Source organism: Zonotrichia leucophrys, chromosome 2 (assembly GCF_028769735.1).
Source record: "Zonotrichia leucophrys gambelii isolate GWCS_2022_RI chromosome 2, RI_Zleu_2.0, whole genome shotgun sequence".
Classification (NCBI taxonomy): Eukaryota; Metazoa; Chordata; class Aves; order Passeriformes; family Passerellidae; genus Zonotrichia; species Zonotrichia leucophrys.
In genome coordinates, this window is record NC_088171.1 from 57,154,124 (window position 1) to 57,166,332 (window position 12,209).

Sequence of the window (12,209 nt, forward strand, 5' to 3'; positions counted from 1 at the left end):
GGAGCAGAGCATAGGAAACACATCAGTCATCCTTTCCCCAACAATTGTAGGATCTAGTAACATCCATCAACAGGGGAGCAGCTTTTGGGAGCTAGCAACTCTTGCCCCATTGTTCTGTAGTTTAATGTTAATGTACCCCAGCTGAACACTCTGCAGTCTAGCTATGGTATGGAATAGAAAAACACAGTTAAAAACTTAACTGCCATATTTCAGCAGCCCTCAATCAATCGCAATTTCAATAAAGCTTTTGAGCTTTTCAATGTTTTTATATTTTCTAATTAAAAACATGCACGCACATAACAATAATGCATAGCATCTAAAAATCCTCAAGAATTGCATGTTGGTGTGATGCAGCAATCAGATGTACTCTCACCCATCTCCCTGCCCAGATGAGCCTAGTGATTAGGAGGTACCCATGTGTTCTAAACTAAGGATCTGATATTAAATGTGCAGTGTTAGGTATTAGACCTGGAATAACACATTTATTTTCTTCTTCTTTTTAAGGGGCGGTTCCTTTTACATGCGTGGCTATGAACCAATACTAGCTATTTTGCTATTTTCTTGTGCTTTAGCACTGCATTCAAGACAGGTGGACTTGAAACTGCGTCTGGACTACCTCTGGGCAGTGCAGGTAAATCACAGGACTTCATAGTATCCATGAACTCAAAATATTGTCTGACTTTTTAAATCGGTTTTCAAATACTTTCAGAACAAATTACATGGACTCAGACACAAACTGTTTCATGTCTTTTGGGATTCACAGTGAATTATTATTTTACAGCTTTCTTTCCACAGATCTATGCAATTCATTTTTCCTGGAGAAGTGATTTTTTTTTGATTCTTAGCAGTTGCTCCAGTATATGATTAGTTAAATAATATATTTATATCTAAGATGCATTCGGAATAACCTGTTAACAATATAAATTTGAGACGAAAAAGAATTAAATCCATGGGAATTTTTATCTTATATTACAAAAAGGAGTGAAAGTAAATCAATATTTAGGTAAACTGAAAAGAAGCACGTAGAACTGATAAAAGGAAATATTTAAACCTGTATTATACAAAGAAACTATGGAACTCTTTCCCAGAGGAAGATCAGAAATTTATTTAGATACCAAGTGTAGAGACCATTTTTGAAAATGTATTTCCTAACTATCATAGACAGAGCAATAACCTATAAAAATTATATTAGCCATAACATGGTCATCAGGATATGTCTACCTCCTGTCACACCTCTCAGCAGTCTAATTCCCACCTCCAAAGTGTTTTACACTCACCGCCAAGAGAAGGAAAAAGTTGAATATGTAAGTTTATTTGGTGGAATTTGGAAGTTTTCCAAACTTACACACCTATTCTCACCTTCAACACGTTAATTACTTTGTCAAGAGGACCATTTAAATCATTATAGTGCTTGCTTTTACACATAACATAAAGACTGGAACACATGGGTTACTGGTTAACTGGAACATATCCCTGGCTCCATTGTATAACATAAAATGGAGAAATCAGTTATGACTTAGTTCTATTGTCTTCTGCTTGAAAAGTTTTTCCATCTAGCACTTAAGCTGCGCGGGGGTTTCTTGTTTGACTTGATGTCCAAGACTGTGTTCCCTTCTTTTATGCTTTAAGATTATCTTGTTCTATAATTTCTCTCAACTCCATACAGTTCAACTGAGTGTGATCATTCAATTTAATTTTTGTCCTACGACCTGCAGCATTGATAACTGCTGTGAATGTCAGCCTCAGAAGGTTGCTTTGGATAAAGTGATACTAGTTTCTCTTTGTTGTGGTGCCAAATACAATTTGCAGATGGGAAAAAAAGACTGCCTGATTTTGAAATTCAGTTCAGCACCTGCCTTGTTGGATGGTCTCTAATTTGATATGGGTTGGCACACAGTGGAAGTATGTGAGTGCCATCTGATCCATTAATACAAAACCTTCTGTATGTTATTCCTAGCCCTGAAATAGAGTAGCAGTGCAGTAATGTACCAGTTCTGCTATCCTGTGACCTTTCAGTGGAACAAGAGAGAGTTCCAGCATCTTAAATACTTTTTGTCATTTCAGCAACTGCAACTTGCATGGCAAATTGTGCATCCCTAATGGAAGTACTGCTTAAAGATTCTTACTTTTAAGTGAGCTTTTAATTAGGAATTAATCAATTTAAAAAATTGGAGTACAGGAGTATGGCATGGTTTTCTAATGAAAGACCAGACCTGGACTTGGACAGTGGTAAAGGAAGACATACAGACTTTTTCTGTTTTCTTAGAGACAAGTTATATAAAAGTACCTAGTCATCGTCACTATTGTTAAAACCATTGTGCACTTTCTCCAAGGGACAGTAAGAACAGATAAGACATGAAATTTCAGTATTGTCCACCGGCATTTCCAGGTACCATTTCAAAAAGTGTTTTTCATATGAGAAAACCAAATGCCATTTTCAGATCTTTTCAATTGTAAATCAGAGGTGTATGTGGTGCCACCTTGTGTCTGAGGTTTGTGTGATAACAATGAGAAAGGAAAAAATCAGTTTAGGTAGAAAATTCAGAATTTAGGGATTTAGGGATTAACAAAACTAGCATTCTTTGAAATCAGTATGCTCATTTCAAATTATAATGATTTCAATGATTATGTTCTTGGCCTCTTAGATTATCTAGGCATATACCTTTCATTTTCTCAATTCCAAGTGGAAGATCTATTCCCTGTATAGTAAGTAATAGTGGATAACATGTTTAAAGAAATGCTGTTCTGCTTTCCACTCGGTGTATTGGTTGTAAATCATACTGAGTCCAAGGACTAATTGTCATAACAACTAGGAGTACTGTCCATAAGGGATGTTACAGAAGTTGTTCTTTTGCTTACCAATTCAAATGAATAAGCAAAAAAAAAAAAATAAAAACCAAAAAAAACCACCCAGAACATGGTGTTTGAACTTGCTAGGTTCAGGGAACACTGTTTATTGGAAATACCTATATGTTAAAGCTGCCTTTAAGTAGTTAGCAAACTCCAGGCTACTAATTGTTTTTAATTAATTAATTAATTAATTGCCTTTAAGAGGTGACAAATAAGAGCCAGTTTTCTGTAGCTGCTGGACTGCAGGAGCCTTCTATAAGGCTAAAAGCAGTCTTGGTCATGTCTCTCTACAGCCATAGTACTACTTACTGTTAAACCATGTTGGCTTAACTTGGTTATATTTCTGGTAACAGAAGTTTTAGAAAGACCATTGACTCAGTGCACAGGATCTATGGAGATTTTCTGTTTTGCAAAGTGAATGTGCTGTTTCTTTGTCCAACCACTGAATTGCATGAACCAAATGCTAAATGTTGATTTACATCTTCTAGTAGCCAGTACCTGCTGTGTGAAGATATTCCTGTCATTTTAGGAAGCTTTTCAATTGCTGGCTTACATCTGGGGGAATTTCAGACCCATTTCTGGAAGCTTCAAGCACTTTGTTTGCATACTTTTAGTAACATTCGTTATTGGGCTAATCCTGTAAAAAATGTTCTCAGATGAATAAAAGCATTTGTGGCATAAACTTTAATAAAAAGGATTTCATAGATAACTTCTTTTATTTCATCGTGAGCAACAGTCCAGTACTACTAAATTATACTTTAAACCGTGAAAGTATCCCAAAACTAATCATAGGAATACATAGATACATATTAAGTGGTCTGTGCTAAGGTCTGAGAAAAACATAATTCAACACATTTTTTTTCACCCCATCAGGGGAAAAAAAAGTACTTTGAAGAAGAGCAGTTTCAAACAAGAAAAACTGATTAAGGAAAATTACACAGCTTCAAGACAAGTTAATCCAACTTCCACTCATCTAGGCTGCATTATCAGAACAGTGATAATACAGTAGAATTTATGTACATTGCATGGAAAAATACTTTTTAATGGATGATATGTTGTTAAAATATTTACATTTGCACCTTCTGTTCACCAATCAGTAGTGTTATAGGCTCTTGTTGATTTGCTATGGATTTTTTTTTCTCTGCCAGATTTAATTTTTCTGAATATCACCGTATTTTCAGAAAATATCTGTTGGTTGTTTTCTTGATATTTTTAATAAGCAGTGGGAGGAAAATTTCATTTTCTGCATAACATTGTTGTGTAACTCTGTGTTCCTCATATGACAATAAGTATGAATAGCAAATATGGGAGATTTTACTTATTTGTGACTGATAATCATTTTTGGTTATGCAAATTATTTAACACAACTGGGAGGGAAAAAAAAAAGTAAGGAATTCAGGAAGATCCTAAAACTACAAAAAAATGTAGTTGCTCACTCACCCAGGATTTGTCATGGGAGGAAAACAAGAATAATACAATTATATTACTTCATTTGATGCATTCAATTGGTGCAATCTTTAGGGAATACTAGAATATCATTCTGCTGTCTTTTCTAGCCCATTACACTTGCAAGAAATAAGAATTTTACAGCCTACAGGCAAGACTCACCAGGTGTCTTAGCACTTTCACTCAAAAACCTGGTGCTACAAAAGTAGTGTGATGTGTTTGTTCCCCATGGACGTAGTGCCATCTTCAGGCGCAAAAAATGAGATTCTCAGGACATTGGTGCTCAGCTTCTTTTCAACTGAATCTTGAAACTGTATTCTCATGTGGTATCTATTTAGTCAGTGACCATTCTACAGCATTTTTAGGCCTATTAAACTGTCAGGTGATAAAACTGTTCAGACCACTTCCCAGACAGAGGATAGGTAACCAATTAACAACATTGTAAAAACTGTAGGATCATGTGTAACTATGTAAAATGCAGTAGATGTTAGTTAGATTGATTGTAAAAGTCATAGTAATAAAAACATTTTAAATTCTGTCACCATGTCCAGTGCAAAAATAAAGCCTGCTTTTAAATACTGCAGCTCTGCAAATATAGTTGGGTTCCACAAAATGACCTAGCTGCCACAAATACCAAATAGGTATAAGCAAACAGCAGAATGTGAAAAATTATATTGGTCATGCCAATGCACTTTCTTTCTTGTTTATTTTCACAATAATCTGTCTTGTTTTTTGAGCTAGTAGCTACTGCATAAATATCATCCTGTCAGCTTTCCTTAATTAACCATTGGGAATAGGGTCAAATAGATGAAGGTTTAAATGCCATTTAGCTGTTTGGATATTATTCTCACCAGGAATGTAAATACCTGTGATCTGTGCTATTTTAATCTTTCAGCCCCAAGTATTCCTTCTCCTTTCCCAGTGTCTGTTTTTCCTGAGAAAGAATAATGCCTATGCATCCTCTAATCTCAGCTGCTCAATAGTAAGCATTAGAAGCTCATGAATGACAAGGAGGAAGTACAGTTTTCATTGCACTTCCCTTAAAGGCAGAAAGCAGGAAGCTGGGAAAAGGCCCAGAAAATACCAGTAATTGGCTTACTTCCCTCTATATTACCTCTTTGATGGGATAGTTTCAGAGTTTCATATTCACTGTTGAATATGACCAAAGTCTTTTTTTACTTCACCTTCCCTCCTTTATCTTCCCTTGAGAGAGATGCAAGAAGACATTTCCTCTTTCCCCAAGCAGCTCCTGAGGAATTGAAAAAATGAGAGCTGTCTTAGGCAAGAGAGCAAGGCAAGAGGATAGATACTCAAGCTCTGTGCAGTAGTAGCAGAGAAGGCACACTTCAGTTCATATTCCTAACATATTACTTCAATAATAAAACAGGATGTTAGGCATTGTGTGTGGATGGTTTAAGTGCAGTCCATGCAGAGACTCCATATTGGGTACCAGGAACAATACAGCAGTATTGACCCAGTGTGTGGTCTAAGATAATATGCCTTTGCTTTTCAGCATGAGAAAATAAATCAGAAGGAATGCTATGCTAATTCCATGAATGTTTTGCTTCTAGTTCTGGAGCTAGATCAGGCAGAGCTAACACAGCTTAGATTTCAGGACACTGCACTGCCCCACCTGAGCATTATCTGCACAAATTTCTCCCAGAACATATGGAGAGAGTCCATTCCTCTCTCTCTCTCTCTTTTAGCTAGGAGGTTCTTGGCCTCAAATAGTTCATGAAACAAAAAAGTAAGAGCACTCTCCTTGTTCTTCTGTTAGCATATTTTGCCTCTAATTTGGGTTTCCTATCATTACCCACAATGAATCACAGAATTATCATGATATTATTCAAGGACTTTCCATGATGTTAGGAGTTCTTCATGTGAAAATGAAGATTTTCTCAAACCCTAAGTGTTTGATTAGTCTGACCATGACTCAGGAAAGCTGAGATCCTGTTGCTTAAGCAGTCTGCCAGCACCTCCGGCCATGGGGACCATTCACGGAGTGGTCTGCTAGATCGGAGTGCAGTTCAACTCATTTGTTCAGGGTCACATGCCAAAAGAGAGACCTCCTTATGGGTCTCCACACCTTAACCCACTGCCATTGACTGCTAGCACCCTTGAAGAATCCACATTGTTTGCAGTCAACACTCTTTATTAATTAAAAACTGTAGTGAGAACGTTAGGTTTTAGGGGTGCTGGTGATAGTATCTGACTGCAAAAATGTATTCAAAGCAATGTATAGACAAGCTCTAATCCCCAGTGAGAGCTCGCTAGAGATAATCATTCAGCATGCATAGAGTACACTTCTTACCCCTAGGTGTCCATATGGGGGAGAAGAGAGGTTCAGCCTACCACCTAATCCCAGCAGTTACATTGGAGTCTTTCCTCCTTTCTTAATTCTTCTTTACATTTATGCAAAGCCTGAGTGACATTAGTCATACATATTACTCAGTGAGGGGTGGTCATGCCTTAGAGGCAGTTAACAGCAGTGTAGCATCTGACATAACCTTGGGATAGGGATATGTGTCAGTCCAAGGAGGGTAATTCTGCCATAGCTGCTGATTCAATAGCAGGACATCTTCCTTTATCTCCCTAGGCTTCCAGCTGCTGCGTGGCTTATTAACTAAAAAGTACCACCAAGTACCCTCTTCTCTGAGGGTTTCAACAGAGCCTGGTTGCAGTGTCCCACTCCACTCCACTCCACTCCACTCCACTCCACTCCACTCCACTCCACTCCACTCCACTCCACTCCACTCCACTCCACTCCACTCCACTCCACTCCACTCTCCATTTAGTTCCCCCTAGATTGTACTGTGCATGGAAATCTAGGTGTGCTGACTGTGTTCCATCCAGGCAGTAGCAACCATACTTCCCCTTATATTTTCCATACTGTTATCTTTAATTTTAGGTCAAGTCTTTTTCCCACAATCTCATTTTGTCAACTGAACCCTCTCAGATCCAAAATTGTAGTTAACCGTTTTGCATCCAAAAAGGGAAGAGACACTTGTTAGGCGTGTTGAAAATGTAGCATCCTATCATTAGCAACAGTGGCATCATTAATGCCTTTCCGTGCTCTTAGATGATGTTGCCACCACCTCAGACATAACTCTGATAGCTTGATTTGAGCCATCAGCTCTTCACTCAAGAGTTCAATTCTCTACTTCTTAGTCACGGATGCTCTTTACTCTGAAACTTTTGTTGTGGTTAATACATAATGATGGATGTATCGGAGAATCTTTTCAATAATTTCTTCCAAAATGAACAGTTTGGTCCACAATTGGGCAAGGCAGATTTCATCACATATTTCCATATCAGAAATGAACAACAGCTGCCAGTGATTGAGCAACATTACTATCCATACAATGCACCAAACTGATTACTCCACTCACCTACTTGATTCCTTTGATTAGTGCAGAAATCTCCATACCTTGACTCAAAAGAGTATTGTTCTTTAGGAAGGTATTCTGCCCACATTGTATTGGTAGGTTAAATGAGAACCTTAACATTCCTAAGAAGAGAGCAACACCAAAATTTCTTGTTCAAAAAATAGAGGAATGGATAAGGAAGATCAGAAGGGATATCTTATTAAGATCATCAATTCAGTTCCCAAATCTATTTGCTGTTGTCAGAATAAAATTTTTCTTGTTCCAGTGTGATGTAAAATGGAGTTGCAAGCTTGGTTTGTATTTTCAGCTGAAGAACCTTTTTATTTTTCCTGTTAAAACATTTAAATTCCAACAGTCAAACTAAATGCCAGAGGCCGTTTCACATGTTTATAGAAAACAGTAAGTCAGAGTTATGCCACCAAATAGGGTAAGGATATTTTAAGAAAAGAGCATGTGAAACTTAAACAGCGAAATAAGTGTCAAGAAAACAGCTCAAAACAGGAAATAGATAATTAGAATAAAAGCTTCAGGTATATTTCTTGCAAAACTTAATTGCTATTTAAAGTTTACTGATATTTCACCTCTAGAACAGTTTTGTTTCTTATTACCCAAATTAGAATAGGAGCTGAGAATTTATTTTAAAAGGCAACAATTCCTGAAGAATTTGTTTATGAAATCAGTTCTCTTTCAGAACTCTTTCTACTTGTAAAGAAATTTTAAAATACCCAATAAACTGCAGGCTAAACAGACTGTGTAACCTGAATAAAAACGTTATTTCCTAAGTTTCGTCATGGAAAAAAAACTTAGCTACCTGGAAAAAAAATCACATGAAATAAAATTGTTAGACTATACAAAAGCAAGAGGTGACTGGTTTTCTCCTACTTAGATAGGAATGGATACTGAGAAATTATATGGACTTTGTAATAGATCAGGATACCAAATTTCAGATATAAATCGGACACCAAGAAAGATTAGAACAGATTCATCAATGATTTATGTGACTGGGGTTTCTCAACAATGCCTGAGAATCTGACTTTCCAGTCTTCTACTGACTGTAATTAGATAAACAAAATCACATTGGGATCACAGTAGATTATTTGTGTGTGTGATTGAGGAAGAAAGAATAAGCTATGACTTCTGTGAGATGAATATGATACTGATCAAGTGTTTTCTAATTGAAATCAGTGTGAGGCCAAAAGTCACTCTAAGAACAAGGAGCAAAAGCCAGTAAAGTAATTTTGCACATGAATCTATGAAAGACTAGGCTGGAATTTGCAAACCTAGAAGTCCCAAATGAGATTCCTAGATATTCAATATTTTTCAAATAAGGGGTCTGATTTTTAAAATAATTTCCTTCTATATGGCTCACACTAACACTGTAAGTCAAGCACTTGTAATAAGATGCCCATATCTTGGGTTGATGACCTCAGATGTCTTAACTCCTAAGCACTCTTTCTGAATGCTGTCATTCACATCAATAACAGAATTTCTGTTGTGAAGGAACTGTATATATTTTCATGACAAACATCAGCATAACTAAAACATTCTCTAGAAATGTTAACTATTTTTATATTATTTTTTTTTAATTTGTACATCATTCTTAAGGATGGTCAATTTTGAAATCTTTTTCTCTGTTAAATCTACAGTCTTAACAGATTTGTTTCAATTTTACTGCAAAGTGCATAGGTTTGCTTTAAACAATGGAGATTCTCATTGGCTTCTTTTGTCTGAAAGATGGATCAAATACTGCTGTCACTGTATTGAACTATCTGGGAAGTAATTGGCCTCCAAGGCCAATGTGATTTAAGTGGGATTATTCTGATTTACTCTGTAAACATATCTCTGTTCTATTTAAAAGAACAGAGAACTACAGAAGATACCAATACACTCAGCTGATCAAACACTGAAAACAGCTGAGAGACATTACCTTACTAAGGATTTAAAGGGATTTTGCCTAATGTAGAAGCATGGTACAGGAGAGCTGTTCTCAATCTAGATTGCTACTCTACATTTTGTTCATTTTAATTCCAAAGGATGAATTAATATAAATAGGCTCAGCTAAGTTTTTGGTTTTTGTAAAGGTTTTTCTTCTCCTCTATTCCAACAGGCAGAAGAAGAGAGAGATGATATGGAGAGAGTCAAGCTGGATAATAAAAGAATTCTTTTCAACCTGTTGCCAGCCCATGTTGCACAGCATTTTCTTATGTCTAATCCAAGAAATATGGTAAAGCAAGATAAAATTTAAATACATGCTGTATGGGCCTGTGTTGCTTGGGCCACCTTACACTTGTATGTTTTCAATAACAGCTTGGAAAAAAACTTTGCTCATGTAAAAACAGTAGCTTTGTAAAAATTTGCGTTCAAGAATTAGTTTTAGATTATTTCTTTTGCTGTATGGTCCTCCTTTTCTGAAGAATTTTAATAAAATTCAGACTAAGGGAAAGTTGTCATTCAATATCAATGTAACCAAGTACCTGCATGTAAATCACTTTTTTCATTTCCCAATCCATGTAGATATTGGAATTTATCACAGTATTGCATGAGCTCAGTTTGGTTCTGAATGGTGAAGTGCATGAACTGCCAGACATTTATGTATTAACCACTGTAGTTCTGGAAAGTATGCTACCATTACCAAAAACATCTATTTAAAGTTAAAAACAGAGAATTCTACATGATTAAGGAAGCCTCAGATTAACATACAAGGCTGCAGTGACTCAATAAGTTTGTTCAAGAAGGCCTTATGAGAGTCCTTCTGGTCATCTGAAAGCCTTCAGCATTGGAGTAGCTGTAATATCCATGATACCATTATTGAGACTTTGGGTCAAAGTATTTGAACCTCAGAAGAGTTACTTTGCTTTCTTTGAGTCATCCAAATTTTTAAGCAGAAACCTTACCATACAGAACAGCATGATATGACATTATATTATTATATTATATTATATTATATTATATTATATTATATTATATTATATTATATTATATTATATTATATTATATTATATTATATTATATTATATTATATTATATTATATTATATTATATTATATTATATTATATTATATTATATTATATTATATTCCACAACACATAGAAGCACTTTAAGGAATGAGGCCAGTTATGGACCACAGGATAAAATTGGTCCATCTCTTATTTTGCTTATAAAACAAGATTGAGAAAACGTAATTATTTTTCTTGTCCAATAAACATTCTATAATTGTTAAAACTTTGTCCAAATTTTGGCTCACTGCTTCTATGTCTCAACAGAAAAAAAACCCTCCGTTGTTTTAAATTGGTTTAATACCTTAGGTGTTAACTTTATATTGTGGTCTTAAGTGAAGATACCTTTCAACATTATTTTAAGAAGTTTGGTTTTCTCTCTAGAAAAACTGATGGCCTTTGTCATGCATGGTAATGTAATAATGATGTTAAATTTAGATTAATCTTTTTAAATAAACATTATATCTGCTTATGAACTACAGGACCTTTATTACCAGTCATATTCACAAGTGGGAGTGATGTTTGCTTCCATCCCAAATTTCAATGATTTCTACATCGAACTGGATGGCAATAATATGGGAGTGGAATGTTTACGCCTGTTAAATGAAATTATTGCTGATTTTGATGAGGTAAGGTCTAAACACTGTCTTTTGACCATGCCAGTTCTATCAGATAACTATCAACGTGATTATCTGAAGTAAATCAGTGTATCTTGAAGTGTTTACTAAAACAATACTATAAACTTCCTATTTAATCATAGTTTGTGTCCACTGGTCTTCTCTAAGGTGCCAAATTTGTACTTTTAGGCACATGACTCTGACCTAAAATTTCTCTTATATAGGAAGAGTATCAAAAATGAAAGTTAATGACTTTTTTTCATTGACCTCAAAATGGGCAAGACTCAACTTAGCAAATATGATATGGTTTAATGAACTTGAACATAATGTCTGATAACTATGGTTGCTTGTCTAAAATGTTATGTAATATTTAACAGTTTTATGTTTTAAACAAAGCTTATGGACAAAGAATATTATAAGGATATTGAAAAGATCAAGACAATTGGAAGTACTTATATGGCAGCTGTGGGACTCGTACCTACTTCAGGAACTAAGGTGAGAGGATTTTACATAACAGTCTTATATGAAGGAACCATTTTCCTTCAATTTCCAGAAGAACATCAGAAACACAACTAATTCTGTGCGATTACTGATAAATTTTATGACTTTTTTACATTTTGAACCTGAAATTCAAAGAACAGCTGGAGCCAGAAAGGAAAACTGCCACACTTGCTTATGTGGCTTCTCTTGTGATTTCATTGTCTGCAGCTTTGAATTCCCTGCAAGTTGGTGTATAAAATGCTCTAAATCAGGGGTAGTGTTTTAAATCTAACTTTTAAACCTACCTTTAAACCTGGTATCTTAGATGTTCTTGTAAGATGCAGGAAAAGGCATACTCTGGGTGTAGTGAATTGCTGCAAAACTAGCAGAAGACTATTAAAATGCAGTTTTTATATATATTTTTAATATTGAA

General features: G+C 35.5%; 1 protein-coding gene across 2 annotated transcripts in view; it reads left to right on the forward strand.

Annotated features, from left to right (window-relative positions):
- Positions 1 to 12,209, forward strand: part of ADCY1 (adenylate cyclase 1) — a 160,430-nt gene that overhangs the window by 130,890 nt on the left and 17,331 nt on the right. The window contains exons 14-17 of one of the 2 annotated variants that reach the window (XR_010439149.1): positions 505 to 631; positions 9,790 to 9,906; positions 11,162 to 11,308; positions 11,674 to 11,791. Coding sequence is in view for 1 of the 2 variants with exons in the window: in XM_064705070.1 (XP_064561140.1) it covers positions 505 to 631; positions 9,790 to 9,906; positions 11,162 to 11,308; positions 11,693 to 11,791 (490 nt within the window). In the remaining variant the exon portion in view is untranslated. The remainder of the gene's footprint in view (positions 1 to 504; positions 632 to 9,789; positions 9,907 to 11,161; positions 11,309 to 11,673; positions 11,792 to 12,209) is intronic. The other variant, XM_064705070.1, reaches the window with a different exon arrangement.